Genomic DNA, 22,607 nt, shown 5'->3' on the forward strand with positions numbered 1-22,607 from the left:
GACGCTCCATCCACTGAGCCAAACAGGTCAGGGCGATTTGCGGGTTTGATTCTGGTCAAGGGCATGTACCTTGGCTGCAGGCTTGATCCCTTGCCCTAGTCGGGGCACATGCAGGAGGCAACCAATCAATGTGTCTCTCTCACATCGAAGTTTCTCTCTTCCTCTCTCTCCCCCTCCTCCCTCCCTCCCACGCTCTCTAAAAATCAATAGGAAAATATCCTCATGTGAGGATAAACAACAAAAAAAGGTATCTAGGGAAGACTTATAGGACAGAACAAGTAATATATATCACATTGAAAATTTTGCACCAAGTAGTTATAAAACACGTTTCCCAATTCTCCTACTCATTAAAAGAATTCTATTTTGGGGAGTAAGAGAGAGAGAGAGAGAGAGAGAGAGAGAGAGAGAGAGACAGAAAAGCAGAGTAGCCCAGAAAGAGGCTTAGTGATTAAGAACATGGATTCTAGAGTCAGAATACCCTAGTTCAAATCCAGATCTGTCACTGGAGAAATGTATTTAACCTCTTTGTCTCTGTATAAAAGGGATGATAGATGGCTGTTGAGAAGACTAAATGAACTGTTTAAACCACCAGGCACATAGTAAGCTCTCAGTAAGTGTTAAATATTTGGGCAACATCTTGACCTCCTTTCTCTCAGTTAATGGTTGGGTAACTAAGTATATCATCTCTATGGTTTTAAGTATATAAGGTAAAATAGTAAAAATTAAATTAAATACTATTATTGAACATAGTATATTTACAAGGTGTTTTTATAGCACTTTCATATATTTCATATTGAATTACAACACATTTATGGTCTGCTCCAGGTTGGTTTTTTTTTAGTGTGCTCCAGTTTTAAGAGAATTAAAATTAGCTCTTAGCCCTAAACGGTTTGGCTCAGTGGATAGAGAGTCCCCCTGCAGACTGAAGGGTCCCATGTTCGAATCCGGTCAAGGGCATGTACCTTGGCTGCGACTGGTTTGGTTCAGTGGACAGAGCATCGGCCTGCAGACTGAAGGGTCCCAGGTTTGATTCCAGTCAGGGGCATGTACCTTGGTTGCAGGCACATCCCCAGTGGGGGGTGTGCAGGAGGCAGCTGATCGATGTCTCTCTCTCATCGATGTTTCTAACTGTCTATCCCTCTCCCTTCCTCTCTGTAAAACATCAATAAAATAAAATTAGCTTAGAGTCAGAAATAATGAGCCCGATCTAAAATTCATGTGAACTCTAGTGATCTTTTTTTCATCATAACAAACAACATTAAGTAAAAATAAGTTTACTGAAAATTTGATCAAACTTAGAATGGTTGGTAAGTTATTATGTGAAATTTTTCTGCTGTGTATAATATGAAGCCTCAGTGTGTACATCTTCCAGACTTAAATGGCTGCTACAGGCAGACAATAAAGGCATTTAGGAAATGGGTTTAACTAACACAGCAAACAAAACTCAGAGAACAATAAAAGTAGGGAGAGAGGCAACGATATAAAAGAAACGCCAGCCTCTCAAAGAATGAGCGAACGTGGGCTGGAAAAAGCATTAAAACACTAATTAAATATTATATGAAAAATGTCAATTATACCTCAATTTTAAAAATCTTTATATTAGCAAACTGGTACTTTGATGTGACTAGTTGTGACATGATACCGGACTATAGAGAATATAACTTAAATGAGTGTGACGTATAGTACTCACTTTAATACACACTTGTTAAATAAATCAATCACCCAAATTCTAGGATTACTGCAAGAATTCAGGAACAACAAAAGGGTCTACCTTGTCAATAATGGACTGCATATGAGATTTGTGAGACTGGTCTCCATAAAGCAAAGAGGACCACTGGTCTGGTGCGATTCGTAAGCCTGCTTCCATAGCAATCTGAACTATCTGGGAGTCATGCTCTCGCCGCAGAGCTTCATAGGTCCTGAATTCTTCTTTCAGTTGCATCAAAGAGGAATCTTCATCACGTTTGGTGACCTAACAAGACACACATAATCTCACTTTGAATCAGGAAAGGAACAAAATGGGCTTATTCTTTGTAAGAGCATCTATGAATAACAGATAATTTTCTTAAAAAAAAAAAGTTTTTAATGATTTCAGAGAGAGGAAGAGAGAAGAAGAAATAGAAACATCGATGAAAAAGAAACACCAATTGGCTATCTCCTGCACATCCCCTACTGGAGATCGAGCCTGAAACCCGGGAATGTGCCCTGACTTGGAAGCAACCAGCGACCTCCTGGTGAAAGGGACAACATCCAACCAACTGAGCCACACTGGCTGGTCATAACAGATAATTTTTAATGTAACAAACAAATTTCTTATAGTAACAATAGCAAGGTTAAAATGGAGCACACCATTTTGCCAATAAAACATTTCCCCTTTTACAGATGTCAAAATCCCTGGAATGATATCAGAACAAAGAGCCAAATACAGCTTATTTCCTGCTTCAATGACTCTCTATCCAGACCAATTCTCCTTGTAGTGTTGGTGGAAAACTGAGCCAGCTTATTAGTCTCACCAAACAGAAAAATCTATAAGCCTTGGTTTGATCTATGTTGTTCAACATCTAATATACAAATTTAATACAAAAAGATTTAAGTTTACTAGGATGCCATCTGTATTATTTAAAAGAAAAATTGCTAACTTTTCTGAAAAGACTCAGGCAACTTTATTAAACTAAAAGTTTTATTAATTGTTTAGGGAACGGATAATGTTTCCTTTAAGCTGTAATGTAACAGAGGTTCATACCTTGAAGCAGGAGGCTCTATACAGGAGCTGGACAACATGCCCAATGCTAGTTTTAGAGGCTTGAGGGAACCGTGGCTCTAACCTTTGCACCACAAAGAGAACCAATACTTTTCTCGACAAAGCAGAACCATCTTCTAAAGCCAGGAGAACCAACTTAAGAGCTTCCTCCTGCATTGCTAGGAAAGTTAGGCAAAATCAAAATTTATCATGTGCAGGGATAAGATAAATTCACTTATTAAATGGACAATACTCAATAATTTCTGCAGGTATCACTTAAATAGGCAACGCAATGATAGATAGTTACGCTTTTTAACCTTTCGGGGGCTTTTTGTATTACATTTTATTTAAGAAAGGAGATAAAAAGTCAATACGTTCAAGAAAAATGTCTATCAAAATGAATAAACTTTTGGCATTAAGGGAAAAGTTAAGTGCTCTGAAAAACTGACGTGGAATCACCCAAACCATAGTTATCAAGTAGAATATTGCTTGGTAACAACAGAATTTGCAATGAACTAGCCATTATATATATTTATAGTCCCCAGGCCATACTTTTAGAATTACTAGTGTAGTACATATGAAATTTAATTATATACCTGGTCCAAGGAACTGGCAGCCCCGAGCTCTGACTGCTGCCCAAAGATTAGAAGAGAGTTGCTGAGGATTCTGGTGCTGGAGAATGAGCTCTGTAACTGTTCGTTCACCTAAAGATCGAGCTGCTCGCATGGCACGAATCCTGCCTTCTTCTTCCACTAATTGGCAGTGGACCAGAGTCACCAGCTTCCTCTGCATTGGGCGACTCAGAACACTCTGAGTAGTGCTATTCAGACCCACTCCTTTAAATAGAGTAAAAAATTATTTCTAGGTTTACAATGCAATTTTAGAGAGTTCAGAAAAACTTCCTTGGATGGGCTGACTGACTTATGGGTTCTACTAGAATATTTAAAATGAATAACAGAATTACACAAGTGAAGCATTTCTAAAAGTATACAAAAGCTTTTACCTCATGCAAATACATTAATGACATTAAATATACCATTATTCATTTTAATCATGGAGAAATAAAGATGAAAAGGCCAGACAGCCGAAACCGGTTTGGCTCAGTGGATGGAGCGTCGGCCTGCGGACTCAAGGGTCCCAGGTTCGATTCCGGTCAAGGGCATGTACCTGGGTTGCGGGCACATCCCCAGTGGGAGATGTGCAGGAGGCAGCTGATCGATGTTTCTCTCTCATCGATGTTTCTAACTCTATCTCTCTCCCTTCCTCTCTGTAAAAAATCAATAAAATATATTTTAAAAAGAAAAAGAAAAAAAGAAAAAGAAAAGGCCAAACAATAATAATTAAAGACCCAAATCTGGAGGTCATAACAGTTCTGACATTTCATAGTGAAATAACAAGCTGTAATGGCAAGATAATAATGGCAACTTCCAATTTTATTACCTTCCCTATAGCACACCATATAAAACTGAATAGAAGGCAGACAATTCAGTTGCCAAATGATAGTGAGCCCTTCTGAAGCCATTATTGCATTTATACTTATACTTATTTCTGTAACTCATTCAAATAATGCTTCCAACATCACATTAACTCTCAATTCACTACTTTGTTTGATATGGTTTGTAATAACATTATTTAACACTAGTGAGTTTGATTTACACTAAATAAATTAATTTCATTAACAGTCAATTTACAGCCCACAATTTTTATGGTAATAAAAGTATTTTTAATAAACATTTGCTTAGCATTACTAACTGCACCCGACTTACCTCTAGCGCTGCTGAGTGGTTTCAGGTACAATGCTAATTCTTCTACACATTTCCTGGCTTCGTCATAATGCTTTGTATCTTCAACCCCACTACACAATGTAACGGGCTGCTGCTCAGGGACCTAGAGATCAAAAGTGGTCTGTGTCAGTGCTTACTAATCAATTAAACAAGTGCTTTTTCGAGTATGTTTTACGCACTGCCATTTAACACCAGTAACATCAAAACTCCCATTAAATCTACTGGATTCTTAAAGAACTTCATATTCTTTTAAGTACTATTCCCCCCATATTTTTTCCACTCCTACCCCAGCCCAAAAAACTAATCTATTTCTGTCTCTATAAATTTGCCTATTTTGGACATTTCATATAAACAGAACATAGAATGACACAATAGCTTCCAAAGTGGCTGTACCATTTTTCCATTCCCACCAGCAATAAATGAGTTTCTGTTGCTCCACATCCTCACCAGCATTGGGTGTTGTCAGTGTTTTGGATTTTAGATATTGTAATTGGTGTAGTAGTATCTCAGTGTTTTAATTTGCAATACCAAATGTCAAATGCTGCTGAGCTCCTTTATTTGCTCATATGCTATCTGTGTATCTTTTTGGTGAGGCATCTGTTCAGAGCTTTGTCTATTTTAAAATTATGTTCTTTTTAATAAGTTGTAAGAGTTCTTTACATATTCTAGATGCAAGTTTCTTACCAGATATGAGTTACAATTATTTCTCTCATTCTGTGGGTTGTTCTTTCACTCTCTTGACAATATCCTTTGAAGCACAAAGTTTTAAATTTTGATTTAGTTCAATTTATCTTGTCTTGTGCTCCTGAGCGTCATATCTTAAAAAAACCACTGCTTACTCCAAGGTCATAGATATATCTAGGCCTATATTTTTCTTCTAAGAGTTTTATAATTTTAGCTCCTACATTTACCCTTTGTTCCACTTTGAGTCAATTTTTATACATGATGTGAGGTAGAGGTCCAATTCATTCTTTTACGTTTGGATATCAACTTTTCCTAGAACATTTTGTTGGAAAAACTGTTCTTTTCCCACTGAATGACCTTGGCAACCTTGTCAAAAAAATCATCTGACTGTACACTGGGTTTATTTCTGAACTCTCTATTCTATTACATTACCTAAATATGTCTTTATGCCAGTACCACACCCTCTTGATCACTTTAGCTTTGCAGTTTCAAAATCAGAAAGTGTGATTCTTATTTGTTCTTCTTTTTCAAGATTGTTTGGCTATTTGAAGCCCTTATGATTCCACATAAATTTTAGGGTGAATTTTTCTATCTCTGAAAAAAAGAACCACCACTGGGATTTTGATAGTGCTTACAATAAATCTGCAGATTACTTTGGATATATTATCATCTTAATAATACAAAGTCAGCCTCTCCATGACCATGTGATGTCTTTCCATTTGTTTATATCTTTTTAAATTTCAGCAAAGTTTTGTAGTTTTCAGAGTACAAGTCTTTCACTTCCTTTGCTAAAATTATTCCTAGGTATTTTATTCTTTTTGATGCTACTGACTTACATATGTGTTTTTTAAAAAAATATTTTTATTGACTTCAGAGAGGAAGGGAGATATAGAAATATCAATGATGAGAGAATCATTTATCGGTTGCCTCCTGCACACCCCCTATTAGGGATTGAGCCCACAATCTGGGCATGAGCCCTGACCAGGAGGAGAAGACCTCCTGGTTCATGGGTCTATGTTCAATCACTGAGCCGAACCAGCCTCGGTTGGAATTGTTTAAATTTCCTTTTGGATTGTTCATTGTTAGTATAGATATACAATTAATTTTTGCATGTTGATTTTTTAACTGCAACTTTGGTTAATTAATTTATTAGCTCTAACTTTTCTTTTTTGTTCTTTTTCTTCACCTGAAGGTATTTTTTCCATTGATTTTTAGAGAGAATAGAAGGAAAGAAGAAGGGGGAGAGAGGGCGAGAAAAACATTGATGTGAGAGAGACACATTGATTGGTTTCCTCTCGCACATGCCCCAACCAGAGCCAGGGATCGAACCTGCAATCAAGGTACATGCCCTGGACCAGGAATCAAACCTGTGACCTCCTGATGCCAGGGCCAACACTCTAATCCAGGGGTGGGCAAACTTTTTGACTCGAGGGCCACAATGGGTTCTTAAACTGGACCGGAGGGCCGGAAGAAAAGCATGGATGGAGTGTTTGTGTGAACTAATATAAATTCAAAGTAAACATCATTACATAAAAGGGTACGGTCTTTTTTTTTTTTTTTTCAGTTTTATTCATTTCAAACCAGCCCGCGGGCCGTAGTTTGCCCACGGCTGCTCTAACCACTGCGAAACACCGGCCAAGGCTCTAACAGTTTTTAAATGGAACTCTTTAGGGTTAAAATAGTAGATTTATGTGTTAAAATGCATACGATCCTACCCTCAAATTTCACAAACATTAGCTGTTTCAGTTAAGATATGAGAACGACTTACTCATTTTGTAGGGGGAAAATCAGTTCATCCTTAGATATCTTTACGAAAAGATATCTGCCTCTTACATGCCCCCTATTGGGGACTGAACCTGCAATCTGGGCATGTGCCCTAACCAGGAATGGAACCAGTGATCTCTCCAATGCATGGGATGACACTCAACCAACTGAGCCATGCCAGCCAGGGCCAATAAGTCTATTTTTAATATGTTTCCAGAATGTCATACTGGAATTTTCAAAATAAAAAGAAAAATGATTATAAATAAAAAATTAAGTATAGGAAGAAAAGAAAAAACTGCACTTCCCCTTTGGACAAATATTTTATAGTATTGCTGATGACATCGAAACAAGTATGTAAGTAAATTAAGTTTTCCTTTTGAATAAGAACTGCTCTCTTTACCTTCAACATACATAATATTAACCTTCTCTACTTTCTGCAGCCTTTAGGATATCTGAGTGGAGTTAGATCCAAAATTTCAGTATATTTATTCTGATAACGATTTACAGTAAACAGATGGTACTTTGGACACTATGCAAATTAATCTGGTGAGGGGTTATTTAAGTGAATCATATCCGGCTTTCAAAACCCTGACTCCCATGACTTTGTGAAGCCTTCTGAAGATACCACTGATCTTGAATTAAAGAATACTGACATAAAACTTTCAAAGTATTACTTTCAGAATTACCACACTAAACTTTATGGTTATCTAAGGATATTTGCTCCTACCCTAGATAAGTGGTTCCCAAAGGCTGTGGGCTATAGTTTCTTGTCACCTTCTTCTTCTTTCATTTTGATTAATATCTACTAAGTAAAATTGTCTGAAGCAGCTTCACTTTTCTTATTAAGTAAAATGCAATGGTTTTGTGAATAATATTTTCCTCACTATAAAAGTCCTTGTGACTTCTTAGGTTTCTCTAGTAATCAGAATTGCTAAATTTGTTGAGAAAGTCGGACACCAGATTAAAATATTGTTACCGTATTATAACTGAGAAACACTGGACTACCACTGTAAGTCTCCTAACAGAATGAAATAAAGGATTTGCACAGTACTGAACAATATTTTATCTATTTAAATAGAGGGCAATATTATCCAGTTTTAATTCAACAAATTTGCCTCAGGAGGAAAACACACACAGAAATTAAAAAGTATAGTAGGTCACCCATCATACCTGAGCACCCACTAGCTGAAGCAACGCTGAGTTCACGGGAAGGAGCTCAATGTCAGTATTGATAGTGGTCTGGTCAAATGGGCAAGCCTTCCGGTGGAGTTTATTCAGGCACATCTTGCAGACAGTATGGCCACAACCCAAACTGATGGGCTTTCGAATTGTTTCGTCGAAAGTCTGAGTGCAAATCGGGCAGGAAAGGAAATCCGTCCACTGTGGAGCTTGTACAGGCATTGCTTCTGGAGTTACAATTCACTAACACACACACACACACACACACACACACACACACACACACAATATCTAAAGCAAAGATTCCACTGGAATCAAAATCTTTGAAAAAAGTTTATCTTTTTTTTAATAGTTTCTGTAGATACAGTCAGCACATAGTGTGAAATATAACCTGGAAAACAAAGAAAAAGAAAAAAATCAATCTCCCTTTTTAAATTACACTGTCTTCTCAGCCTACAACCTCCAACCTTTTATAGTACATTTATGTCACCATACCCTCTTATTGCCCTTTTACAGAATTAGAGCCATAATAAAACATCCAATCTCAGCCCCTCAATTTAAAGATGAGGTACAGATCCCAGAAAGACAGAATAACTTGCCTAAGGTGACACACAAAGTTAGTAATAACATTAAAAGATCCAAGACCTAAGTCTCTCAAGTTTATCTAAATCTGTGATTGTTTTATATTTAAAAATTAGCCTTTTTAAGGTGGTCAATAATATTCTGTTTCTTAATCTGTATACCAGTTACATGAATCTGTTCAGCTGTGAAGTTTTATCAAGCTCTACACTTACAACATGTACATTCCTGTTGTATGTTAACCCCTCAATAAAGAGAGAATTGGCCCAAAATAAAAACTACCTTAAACTATTTTATCATCAAATTCGGTATGGGGTTGGCGTTGGTGGTATAGTGGTGAGCATAGCTGCCTTCCAAATTCGGTATGGGTAATGAGAAAAAAAGAGATTGTACTGTCTTTTTAAGGTTTATTTTTAAGATTTATTTTTAAGGATTTTAGATATTGTTTTTTTAAAAAATGTTTTATTTTATTGACTTTTTAGAGAGAGAGAGGAAGGGAGAGGGAGATGTTGTTCTACTAATTTATGCATTGTCGGTTGCTTCTTATATGTGCCCTCAGTAAGAAAAGTATTTCAATGAACAATAAACAGTAAGACCAATGACTCATTCTACCAGCTCAGTAAGTAGTCTCCAGATATCCAACTCCAACTCTCATAGCTACAGTGTACCACTCAATTCAAATCCATGCCTCTGCAAAATAACAAATAACTATATGTTGTGAGCCTCAAAGGTTTAACTGTGGTTAAAGCAACTGCTAAAGAGCTACTATAAACTTACGACAACATGATATAACAGAGCTTGGTTTTCTGAAAAAAAAAAATCTGTGTGTCAGGCATTATTTTAGGTATTTTCAGATGCTTCTCTTATTTAAAGAGGCCCAGTGCCTGAAATTAGTGCACTGGTAGGGTCCCTAGCAGATGCTAGTCAGAGCCTCCCTCCCTTCCCCCTGCCAGCCCTGGCCCCTGGTAGAACTCCCCGACAACTCCCAGTTGAGGGGACAATTGCATACTATGCTTTTATTATATAGGATCTACCATAAATCTAAATCACAATATATCTGTTAGGTATTTTAGCATTTTCAGTGTTCTTCTATACACAGTACCTTATTAACTGAATAATCACAACAATGATATAATGTCAATATCTCCATTTTAAAGATAAAGGAACTGAAGTACAGCCTGGTCAGTGTGGGTCAGTTGGTTGGAGTGTCGTCCTGTACACTGAAAGGTTGTGAATTCAATTCCTGGTCAGGGTGCATACCTAGTTTGAGGGTTCAGTCCCCAGTCAGGGCACATATGGAAGGCAACCGATTGATGTTCTCTGTCAAAGTGATTTTTTTTCGTTTCACTCTCTTCCCCTCTCTAAAAGTAATAAGCATACCCTCAGGTAAGGATTAAAAAGAAAAAGAAAAGAAATGAAATCAAAGTACATAGAAGTACTCCAAGACTCAAGGCTAGTAAGTAGCAGGATTGGGATCCAAACTCAGACAGACCTAACTCCCAAACTGGTACTTTTAAATCCCATAATTTGTGCCATCTTACAGATGAAAGTTAATAGTCACTAAAGTGAGGGAACTTTTAGGGGTGATGGAAATGTTCTAAAATTGGATTATGGTGATGGTTGCACAATTCTGTAAATTTACTAAAAATCATTGAACCATGCACTTAAAATAAGTTAATTTTATAGTATGCAAATTATACTTCAATAAAGCTGCTAAAATAGTCATTAAAGGTTTTTTATAAAAGGTCAGTTTCAAATGTAATAACTTAAAAATATGAAGACACTTCAGATTTGTTCTATGAGCATAGCGATACCACTATCAGTTATATTGCTTTGAGGATTCCATTCACATATTATAAATTGACATTTTAAATGTTTTAAAGCATATTACCATATCCTCTATTACAGGTTCATCTTATCTGCTTCTGCTTTAGAGGGCACAACACAGAAATTAAAATTCATCAAGTATCTACTCTGGGCCAGTCACTCCTCCGAGGCATTACTAGGCCCATTTTATAGAAAACTGCTGAGCTGCTGCAGCATTAAATAACTTGCCCGAAGCTATAAACTGTGGAACTGAGACTAAAACTCAGCTCTTATATGAATTGAAGCATAAGTTGCTCTGAGAAAGATATTATATCAAACAAAACCTACTGTCTGTAAGAGGGCAATCTTGATCTATTCCCACCCTACCCTATGAGATGAGTTTATCTTATTATTCTTGGCCTTAACTTAATCTACCATTTCTCTGGAACATTTTCATAGCAACCAACATGCAGGGCAACACCAGAAAAAAGTTTTAACTATCTTGAAAAATAAAGCTAAAAGCAGGAAATAAAAACAAAAAGAAGAAAAATAAGTGAAGGCTTATTGTAACTATTCAGTGTTATAATTCTCAGAAGAATATAAATTAATTTACAGATAAAATAGTTGGAGATGTTTGAGAAAGCGCAAGGTTTCTCCAGCAATAATACCCTGTGAAGAAAGACCCGATTGCACAACATCCTAGATATAAATAATTTCATATGCTAATGTTAGTACTAATGGAGAAATACTTGGGACAAGCATGATGATAAGGGCTTTTGATTTAGAGGGGGAAAGGCCTGAAAAATAGAACTTGATAAAGAAGGGTTAAGAAAGCTACAAAGGGTTCAATTAGGTCTCTTACTTACCCAGTGTGCAGAGGGACAAAAAGAAACATTTCTACCTCCAACTTAATGACAAACTTAGAAGAAACAGTAAAAAAACGATAAGCCCATTCCTGGGGAAGCTGCCTGCTCTGAAGCTCAAACAGTACTCTAAGCCGTGAATAACTGTGTCTCACTTTGTGTCCACAGTCTGAAGCTCTAGGTTTCTATTCTATGTAACAAAGTTACACGTTGTGTGTAAATGTGCTATGCTGAAGAGGAAATTAGCAGTTGATTAAGAGGTGATAGAAAGACAAGGCCAGACTCAAAAGCATCATCTTTAAGATCCTTTAAGCAGAAAAACAGTCCCCATTACAGCAAAACAGCAAATAATTATTTTCTTCTTTCAGTCTTTGCATTAATACTCTGTGAAGTGGTACATATACTATACTATCAAGTAGATAAGTATATCATCATCATTTAGTGGTAATCCAAACATCAAGGACATAACGAGAACTAATAAAAGGAAGACAATTTTGGAATACACCAGGCATTTTAATTCATCTGTCATCTGTTAACTGCTTTCAAATTAAATGCAAACTTCTGAAATTGGCTGTTTCCTTTGTAAAAAATGATGTCTCCTTAATTAAGGTTGTTTGCTAAACCATAAAGATAACTCAGTCCCATACAAAAGATTCATGAATAAATTTTGAAAAGTAGGCCAAATATTTTAATGAGACTTTAGTTTTTCAGATCACATCTTGAAATCATCCTCCTGATACAATAATGGCTCCTTTTTGTAGAGGAAGTTTGCTCCCTGTGTACCCAGAAGTTATTTTGAGACACAATGACAAATCTGATTGGCAAGTAGTCAATAATCATGACTGTAGGGGGAAAAACTCACAATGAAAAGAATATCTAAGTGTGCCTCATAAATTTATATTTCAGATTGTTAAATACTAATCTATAGACTGAGAAATCCAGTGAGAATGAGACATTTTAAGGAATAGCACTAGTATTATTTCTTTAACTTATCCCACTTTACTATTTTTCTCCACTAGCACACTTAAATCCTTGTTTAGAGAAGCTAAAAAACACATTTCTATCTCCCACCTGTCTTATTTAAATTTTTTTAAAAATCATTCAATCCCGGTCCCTGCCTTCTCCTAGACTCTATTCTCTAACCCTCTTACCTCTCAGTTTTCAAACTACACTTTTCCCCAACCACTATTTTAAATGACTTTAACTGGCATATCAAAAACCTTCTTATGTGCAATAGTCACATTTCAGTCCTTAACTTTCTTCTTTCTATACAGCATTAATAATGTTGACCAGTTGCCCTAGCCGGTTTGGCTCAGTGGATAGAGCATCGGCCTTCAGACGAAAGGATCCCAGTGTTCAATTCCGGCCAATAGCTAGGACACTGACGCGTACCTTGGTTGCAGGCTCCTCCCTCGTCCAGGCTCATGCAGGAGGTAACCAATCGGTGTGCATCAATATTTCTGTCTTTCCCTCTCTCTTGCACTCTCTCTAAAAGTCAATGGAAAAATATCCTCGGGTGAGGATTTTTTAAAAAAAAATGAATGTTGACGAGTTTATTAGAGCAAATGCTACTCCACTTTGGCTTCTATAATGGCACACTGTCCAAGTACTGCAGGCCACTCCTTGTGTGCTGCACTTGAGGGCTTCTCCTTCTCTGCCCATCCTTGGAATATGTGTGGTTCCCTCAGAATTCCTTCCTCACTTCTCTACAAAATTTCCTTGAGTGATGTCATCTATTTTCAGCTTTCAACTATCAACTAGATGCTGATTACTTCGAAATCTATATTTCAAGTTCAGACCTCTCTTCTGAGTGCCACGGCCATATAACCAGTTAGCTACTAGTCATTCATGTTTAACTAGGTCTCAAACCATTTCAACCTACTGAAACCTTTTGTTCTCTAAGTCAATGACTGAGTGACTTAGCTGTTGACAGAAGCATTGGGGAATCATCCTTGACTACTTTCTTTTCCTCAAATCTGCCTCCTCAAATAACCAATCACCATGTCCTATTCATTTTATTTCTTCAAATGTTTCTTGAAATCCTCCCATCCATTCCCAATACCTTAGTTTAGGTTATCAACATCTCTTACCTAGGTAACTGTGACAGTTTTTAATTGGTGTCCCTGTTAACAGTATCCCCATCAATCAAAGCTAGGTTATATAACTAGATTGTAAATTCCTTAAAATCAGAGAATATCTTGGGGATTTCCCCTCGCTTGCTTTTTGCTCTATAGTTTTAATATAGAAAAAGTCAGCCATATACATTAGCAAACCTATCAAGCTGGGGTATTTGTTTTCTCCAAGACATCAATTAGGCTAATGGAAAACTTTAAGGCCTTAGCATCCAGAATAGCACGCACAGCTCAACAAGGATATACATACAAGACTCGAATACCACTATAACGAAACTGGACCTAAAAGACATCCATAGAATACTACATCCAACAACAGCAATTTTTTTTTCAAGTGTACATAGAACACTCTCCAAAACAGGCCATATGCTAGGCCAGGATAGGAACCCAAGAACTGTTTAACCCTACTAGTTTATTTAAAAAATAAACAAACAAAAAACAGACTATGGCAACTATTTCTTTTGAAGAGAACTACATGAATATTTTACTAGAACACACTGAGAAATACTCAGGGGACTGAAATAGAAAATGACTCCTAATTTTACATATAATGTATTGAAGTATGGCATACATACAAAAAGATACACAGATAGAGAAGGTTCAGCTCAATGAATTATTACAAAGTGCACATACCAACAGACATACTACCAGCACCCTGGCTAGCATAAGGCTCAATAAACCCTTTGTTTTAGAAAAGCGTTCACATGAAAGTTTTTGTTTCACAATCCCAACTACAGGATATTCTGGAAAAGGCTAACTATGGAAACAATACAAAGATCAGTGGTTGCTAGGAGTTGGGGTGGAGGAGGGATGAATAGGCAAAGGACAAAGGACTTTTAGGGTAATAAAAATATTCCACGTGATTTATACTATCACGATAGATACATGCCATTACATATTTGTTCAGACCCATAGAATGTACAACACCAAGAGAGAACCCAAATATAAACCATGAACTTTGTCAATATAGGTTCATCAATTGTAACAAAATGTACCAAATCTGGTGGTGGATGTTGACAATGGGGGAAAAGCTACACATGTGTACAGACAAGGAGTATTGTATATAGGAAATCTCAGTACCTTCTTTTCAAATTTGCTGTGACACCTAAAATTGCTTTAAAAAATAGTCTTTACAAACAACAAAATTAGAAATCAACAACTGAATCTGAAATCTCCCTCAAATATAGAGATAGATTTGCTACCCCCATCTTTCCTCTCTGCCTCACCATTTTGTTATGTACCTAAGAAGATTCTTAAAGTTTTACCTTAACATCTGAGTGTAATTAATTAATGGCAATCATTAGGGGAATAGGTGCTGCCACTTCAATATTCAATCATGCTTTCATAAGAATATTTCCTTGTTTGGGCTCTGTGATAGTCTAAATTACTCAAATAGATTTAAACAGAATATTTTCTATTCTAAGAATTTTATTTCAAAAAGTCATCTTAAAAAAGAAAAAAAACAGTGGTAGAAAGAAAATAAATTCGAGGGTCTTTTGTACCCTTATGAGCTGGTTCTCATCCATTGCAGTTCTACATAATAAAAGTACATTTCCGAAAAAATTGACTCAGAGCAAATGAGTCAATCCAAAGAACCCATAATTCAATTTTTGCTAAATAAATGGGGAGTCTTACATTTACTTTTTAAAAGTTTTTAATAAATTTAAAGAGGCTAGACTCAAGCAAAGAGTGACAGTTTTAATCAAAACAGTTCAAAAACTGCTACAATGGAGTAATGTAAAAGTTGACATAAAATATGGGTTTTAAAAGCAGTAACTATAGGGGAAGTATTTCAAAATGAAGATTAAAATCCAGGGTGTGTTTTTTTTAAGTATAGTACTTAAATATGGAAGACTACCACTCTTAACAGAATGTCTCCACGAAAATGGACTTTTGAGCAAGCATAGCCAGTATGCAGAGATCAAATCCAGATCATACATAGCATGACTACTTTGAGCAAAAGTAGAGGTACAACCCACCTGAAAACACAGACTAATATGAGGATCTCCATTTTTCAAACTCTGGAAACTTTAACATGATGAGTTTAGGGAAATACAAGTTCATGTGGCAACCCATTTGGATTCTACAGATCAAAATGTAGTTTGAATAGAATCCAAATGTAAAACTAGCACCAACAGAGAATTTCTGATACCAATAATGTTCAGTTAAATTCTACTTATCCTTACCAGCCGATTTGTATTAGTACTGGAAATTAATTTTTGTTATCTAAAATGGGTCACATTTGGAGGGAAAAAAGTTCCATCATAAATTAAAGAAAAAATCCACTAAGTAGGATAAATTTCTTCACTTAAGGTTCTTTTTTAAAAAAAACATTTTTTATTGATTTCAGAGAGGGAGAGAGAAAGAGAAATATCAATGATGAGAGAGAATCATTGGTTGGTTGCCTCCTGCAACCAACTGATTGATCCCCTACTGGGGATCGAGCCCACAACCCGTGTGCCCCTGGCTGGATTTGAACCTGGGACCTTTCAGTCCCCAGGCTGACGCTCTATCCACTGAGCCAAACCAGCTAGGGCCTTCATGTAAGATTCTAATTGTTTAAAGAACAATACATCACTATTAAATCTATTGCAATAGCCTCTGTACTTTTGATTTGTAAGTAGTATATGTTAAATTACTCAGTATTTAATGAAATAGTCCTCAATAATCGCTTTCAAAGTGATTCTAACTTCAACAGTGATTGTAAAAGCAACCCCAAATAATGGGGATCTTAAGAGAGAACTAGAATAGGAAAATCTAAATTCTAATCTTAGTTATGCCATTTATTAGCTCTGAGATCTATATACATTTGATAAATATTCAAAAGTTTTAGAGCAAAATAAGGAAGAAAAGGATGACTCGAGGTTGGGAACAATGAAGAGTGGAGTAAAAGATGATGCCCTGATAGGAAAATGAGGAAGCCACACTACAAATGGACAACATTTGGAAAGTCTGGGGCTTTGGGAGAGTAAAGGGTTTTTAATTATTTCAAGGTTAGGGTTGCCAACAGTGTAAGTGACAAAGCATAGAAAATTGTAGGCTTGAGGACAAATTGAAGCCATGTATATAGGTAAATTCTCTGTGAGAGTGACTATAAATGAAGGACTGAACCTTTGGGGAATAGTTTACAACAGCACTCTTCAACAGAACTTTCTGAGATGATGAAAATGTTCTATATGTTTCCAATATAAAAGCCACAAGCCACATGTGGCCATTGAGCTCTTATAATGTGGCTACTTCAAGTAAGTAAATTTTAAATTTTATTTGACTTTAATTAATTAAAACTTAAATGTATCCATACAATGGAATATTGTTTAGCAGTAAAAAGAAATGCATTATCAAGTCATGAAGACATGGAAGAAGCTTAAATATACATTGTTAAGTGAAAGAAAACAATCTTGCCCAAAGAACTATACAACACAAAGAGTGAATCCTAATGTAAACTATGGACTTTGGTTAGAAATAATTTACCAATACTAGTATGTTCACCAATTACAATAACTGCACCACACTAATGTGAGACGTTAACAGAGGTAACTGGGGAAGCTGGCTGTATATGGAAACGTATACTTTCAGTGCATTTTTTCTATACATCTAAAACTATTTTTAAAAAATAAAATCTATAAAAATTTTTAAAAATAAGTAGCCACATGTAGACAGTGGCTGCTATCGAATAGCACAGGTCTATATTAATAAGACTGGTGTGGGAAGAAAACCAGAATAGTATTTTATTTTTGATAAAATACACAGTTAATGCTAAACTTTACAAAGTTGATATGTAGCTTTAATATTAACATTTTACAGCAGAACTTTTTTCAAATATTCTAGATATCTTCCTAAAATGATTTTTGTCAAACAGATTTAAGGATGAAAATAACATTTATTGACTGGGTACTAGATGTCAGGTAGTATACTAAAGACATATGTTATCTCATTTAAATTTCAAAACAATCTTTAAAGGAAGGAATTACCCTTTCTGTTTTTAGAGATGATGAATCATAATGCTTAAATGATAAAAGATGAAAACCTAGTTACATATGACTCCAAAGTCTATGTTCTAATATACTCTGTACATATTTTTTGATTCCCAAAATTACAAACATTTTCCCACAATAAATTTATTATCAGGAACTCTTAAAAATCTGGAGTCATCTTTTTCTTTCTTATTCTTCTCTAAACCTTTTGAATAAGTTATATAGCACAACACAATAATTAACCATACACTATAGGCATAGTACTCATCAGAGTCTAATGAGGTACTATGCCTATATCAAATGGCCCCAAGCTAACCTGGTTTTTTTCCTGTCACCCTCCTTGCATCCTTTAATCTGCTATGGGATTAGAAAAGAGACAATCAAACTTCTTAGAATTACCTACAAAGCAAGAGATTTTCTAAGCCAGTACTTTAATCAGATGATTTAGTTAATTAATTTTGTGACAGTTAAAGGTCTGTTATCAACTTATTTTAAACTGGAACCTGGATAGATAAAATACTGTTCTATAATAAAGTTAAAAATATAACAATCCGGTTTCATTCACAAATCTTTGACTAAATCACATTTTCAAGCACAGACCTTTAAACATCACCCACTTAAAGACGTTATTTTTTGGGGGGGAGAAGGGAGGGAAACATCTAAAATACTTTCGAAAAAGATAAATATTTAAAAAGATGTTATTTTTATGATTACATATAGTACACTAGCTTTCCAATAAATGTTACTATAAAAATTAATGAGTTATATGTAAAAACACAAATTATTATAAAGAATTGATATTTTCCCGAAAAAAATCACTATTTAAAAAATGCAGAAATTTTACTGCATTGAGTCCTAGTCTTATATAATTCTTTTTAATCACTTAAGTTGTTCTTAGAATTAACTTTATTAATTACATAACGTTTCCCTAAAAGGGGGAAGGTTAGTATCAAAATTTAAATTCTTTCCTTTTTTAAAAAAATATTTTTATTAATTTCAGAGAGGAAGGGAGAGGAAGAGGGAGAGATAGAGATAGACAGAAACATCAATGAGCGAAAATCATTGATCAACCCCCTACTGGGGAGGCAAGCCCACAACCTGACCAGAAAGCAAACCGTGACCTCCTGGTTCATAGGTCGACACTCAACCACTGGAACCACCCTGGTCAGGCTAAATTCTTCTTTTCCACTTAGACCTCTTGTAACCTATTACAAATCTTTACTAATAACATGAAATCTGTATTTCACTTCTCACCATACATTTTAAGATTTCAATAAACTAGGGAAGTACCATTCTGAATTTAAGATAAGGATAAAAGAATATTTTCAAAGCCCAAAACTGAAACTTTGAACTTAGTAGCAATGTTAAATTTACAGAAGTCCAAATTCATTACGTTATTCTAAAAAGAAAAAAAAACCTAGTTGTTTTCTCCCTCAATCAACCAACTAAAACAATCCAAAAAAGCTAAAAAATCAATCGCGTCTGTAACAGTGTCTATGTTTCTGGAATGAGTCACATATAAAGGTTTCTAAGATTTATTCAACAAGGGATAAAAGCAGAGTTCAGGCAAATCTAAATATCCCAAACATGGCTGAATAAATAGTCACAAAGTTAGATTTTGAAGGGCAGGATCAAAGGTTATCAATCTAACAATGATTCCCCAATATAATCTCAAATAAGTCTGTTAATATTCAAAGTTGTTGAATATAAACCAAAAGGCAAACAATTCACAGATAACGGACAATAAATCACTCACATGTGTAATGTAACATCGAAATTTAGTTAAGTCTCACAACCTAATGAAGAAATACAAATGAGTCTGAGAGTTTGAGTATAACTCCTTCAGAATGATCAAAACTAAAAGTGCAAATTGCTGTGACTTCCAACTTTTCTTCCATAAAAAGTACCTGGCAATAGCCTACTACTGTACTTGGAAAAGCATGAAAAGAATAAGTGGGTTTTGATTTTTAACAATCATATTCTAAAATTTTTTCTGCAATTTCAATGATACATGGTACTCTCCCTTGATTTTGGCTCAAAATAATGTTCTTTTAAATCCAAAGAGACAGAAAATAGAATGGTGGTAGCCAGAGACCAGGGAGAAAGGGGATTGAGAATAACCACTTAACAAGTATAGCATTTCCTTTTGGGGTGATAAAAATGTTATGGAATTAGAGGTGGTAGTTGCAAAACATTGTGAATGTACTGCCACTGTACTGTTTACTTTAATTTTTTAGTTGATTTCAGAGAGAGGAAGCGAGAGATAGAAACATTGATGAGAGAGAAACACCAATCCGCTGCCTCCTTCCTGAAGGCTTCCTACTGGGGACAGAGCAGTGATGGCGAACCTTTTGAGCTTGGCGTAACAAAGAAAAATCAACCAAAAAAATGAGTTCGCCTATCATAGGTTCGCCATCACTGGGATAGAGCCTGCAAACCTGGGCATGTGCCCTGACCTAGACTTGAACCTGCAGCCTCTGGGTGCATGGGGTCAACACTCAACCCTCTGAGACACAGTGGCAGGGCTGTACTGCTTACTTTAAGTGGTTAATTTTATGTTGTGTGAATTAAACCTCAATAGAACATTTATGTTACGATATATAAAATTGAACCCTTTAGAATTCTCTTCAAAACATTGCTACTATGGTCAAATGCTATTTAGATCTTGGAGATTTTTAGCTAAAATGCATTACAAGTTAAATTATTACCATATTTTCTCAGAAACAGTGAGGAGTGGGGTGACATCAGGACTAAAATGCTTGATAAATGTCAAAAGAAAATTGCTGACATATATTTGTAAATAATCTCAAAGAAAGATATAATCTTAGAATATTTATTCCTCTATGACAGAATGCAATTTCTGTCAGCTTAACTGCACATGTAAGGTGAACTCAAAATTTTTACTATAATTCCTTTCCTGAACTTCAACCAATCAGGAAAACATGTGCACTTATCAGAAGTCTCTAATATTATATGAAAAGCAAACAGGCATAAGCATGACCAATATGGATATAAATAAAGATGCTAGAGCTAACTAAGCATTTAGACCTGCTAGAGCTACCTGTCCTATGTAAATGCAGGGCAACATTACTTCAGATTAGTAAACTTCACACTTGAAAATGTACAGAAAATGTAAGAAACTTTGGAGAAAAATCCCTTTGCACCTGACAAATTAATCTTATGTTATAACCTCTAAGGCTAGTCCAAATCCAGACTAGACTCCAGGATTAAACAAAAGAGGAGATCTTAAAGAGGACCCTGCAGAACAGGCTGATTTCGAAATCTGTGACTATTTTGATGCAGGTCAGTCTGAGAATTTAAATCCATTGGAATCCAATCCAAAAAAATACCTGAACTCCTGAGCACTGACAGGGCCAAAGCGAAACCAGGTCAGTATACCCTGCCAAGGAACAGCTTGCTCCGAGGTGTCCACCAAACAAGGATCATTTATCAGTTTATTCTTCACTTTGTTGGATGCCAACCACTTGCAAGATATAATCAAGTGTAGACTGATTAGACCCCATCAAACTCCATTTCAAGCCCTAAGATTTAGGGGTTTAAAAAATAAATGCTACAGAATTCTAAATGGTCTATGGCTTTTAAAAAATGAAGAATTTCAAATGTTGGCTGACCCAACATTAAACAACATTGAATCTTACTAAAGTTATTTTTGAATTTTCATAAACTATTTCAAAGGCACACCTTAGTTATTGCTTACATAACAAATTAAAGCCATGACACAATTATAGCAATTCCACAGATCTATTCTATGTAAATGGTATGAGTTTCTATGATTTATCTAAAGCATTTAGACCTGTTAAAAGCAAATATAAATGTGCCTTTTGTAATTCACATGAATATATACTTTCTCAAACTTATAAGTAAATACTTGGCAGGATACAAATAATGATAATAGAAAGGATATCTGGGCTAAAGGCAAATACAGTAGTACAAGACATAGCTGGTGGTCAAAACAAGATTCTTCAAAGTTTAACCTTGAGATATATGGTAGCAATAGTAAAGCCTCTAATTTGTGTCACAGGACCAGGGTTTGAGTAACTTTTTAACTATTAATTATGTGGCCTTTTTGCTAGTTACTTAGCTTCTCCTAGCCTTAGATTCTTCATATGTAAATTGAGAATATTACAGCCTAAGTAGGAGAATTAAATGAGAATGTTTTTATTCATTCAACAAATATGCTTTGAAAAACTGTAATTTTCTATACAAAAATACCCCACAAACCCAAACATGTTTTCAAATGAATGTTCATATACTGACTTTCAATATTACCAAGAAAATACAAATCTGATTCTTAAGCTATGGTCCCAAAATTTTTTAGAAGAAAATTCTTTTTAAAAAAAATATATTTTATTGATTTTTTACAGAGAGGAAGGGAGAGGGAGAGAGAAACATCAATTCAGCTGCCTCTTGCACGCCCCCTACTGGGGATGTGCCCGCAACCCGGGTACATGCCCTTGACTGGAATCGAACCTGGGACCCTTCAGTCCCCAGGCCGACGCTCTATCCGCTGAGCCAAACTGGTCAGGGCTAGAAGAAAATTCTTAACTATTACTTGAGAAATTCTGAATTGAAGTAATCAGAATAAACATTGAAAATGAAGATATGACAGCTGAGGGATCATATCATAAAAAAGTTTTGACATAAATAAAAACTTAATTCTCTAAAGACATTTTTCAATGTTAAACAGAGATTCAACCCAGAAATTAATTGTTGGATCAACATCCAATTTCAAACACAATACCTTAACACTTAAAAACTTTGTTTTCAGAAAAATGACATTAGGTATGAGGCAAATTAGTCCTTCAACAACAACATGATGAGATTTTTTCATAACAAAGCACAATAACTACTTACAATGTACAAAGCTCTTAAGTTACTAAAATTGTTGTAATAGGTTTAGCAGCACAGAAAAATGTAAGAATCACTAAAACATACTTTCCTTGTATCGTGTACTGACCTACCAAAATTCAGCATTAAAAAAAATCATGGATTTGAGCACTTAAAAGTGTCCTTTCTAAAACTTATTCTCAGGAAATTCACATTAGCAAGAGCCATGTGAAAGTTGTTCTTTCCCCATCACT

The 22,607-nt window shown here is 35.5% G+C and overlaps 1 protein-coding gene across 2 annotated transcripts in view; it reads right to left on the reverse strand.

Moving 5' to 3' along the window:
• The window catches only part of RC3H1 (ring finger and CCCH-type domains 1), a 47,566-nt gene extending 38,111 nt beyond the window's left edge, over positions 1 to 9,455 (reverse strand). For both annotated transcript variants that reach the window (XM_006767020.2, XM_006767018.2), the window contains exons 1-6: positions 9,343 to 9,455; positions 8,143 to 8,542; positions 4,507 to 4,627; positions 3,337 to 3,576; positions 2,744 to 2,919; positions 1,772 to 1,972 (exon numbers count right to left, since the gene is read on the reverse strand). In XM_006767020.2, the coding sequence (XP_006767083.1) occupies positions 1,772 to 1,972; positions 2,744 to 2,919; positions 3,337 to 3,576; positions 4,507 to 4,627; positions 8,143 to 8,373 (969 nt within the window). In that variant the 5' untranslated portion in view covers positions 8,374 to 8,542; positions 9,343 to 9,455. The remainder of the gene's footprint in view (positions 1 to 1,771; positions 1,973 to 2,743; positions 2,920 to 3,336; positions 3,577 to 4,506; positions 4,628 to 8,142; positions 8,543 to 9,342) is intronic.
• Positions 9,456 to 22,607: the final 13,152 nt, after the last annotated feature.

This window comes from Myotis davidii, unplaced genomic scaffold (assembly GCF_000327345.1).
Source record: "Myotis davidii unplaced genomic scaffold, ASM32734v1 scaffold580, whole genome shotgun sequence".
NCBI lineage: Eukaryota > Metazoa > Chordata > Mammalia > Chiroptera > Vespertilionidae > Myotis > Myotis davidii.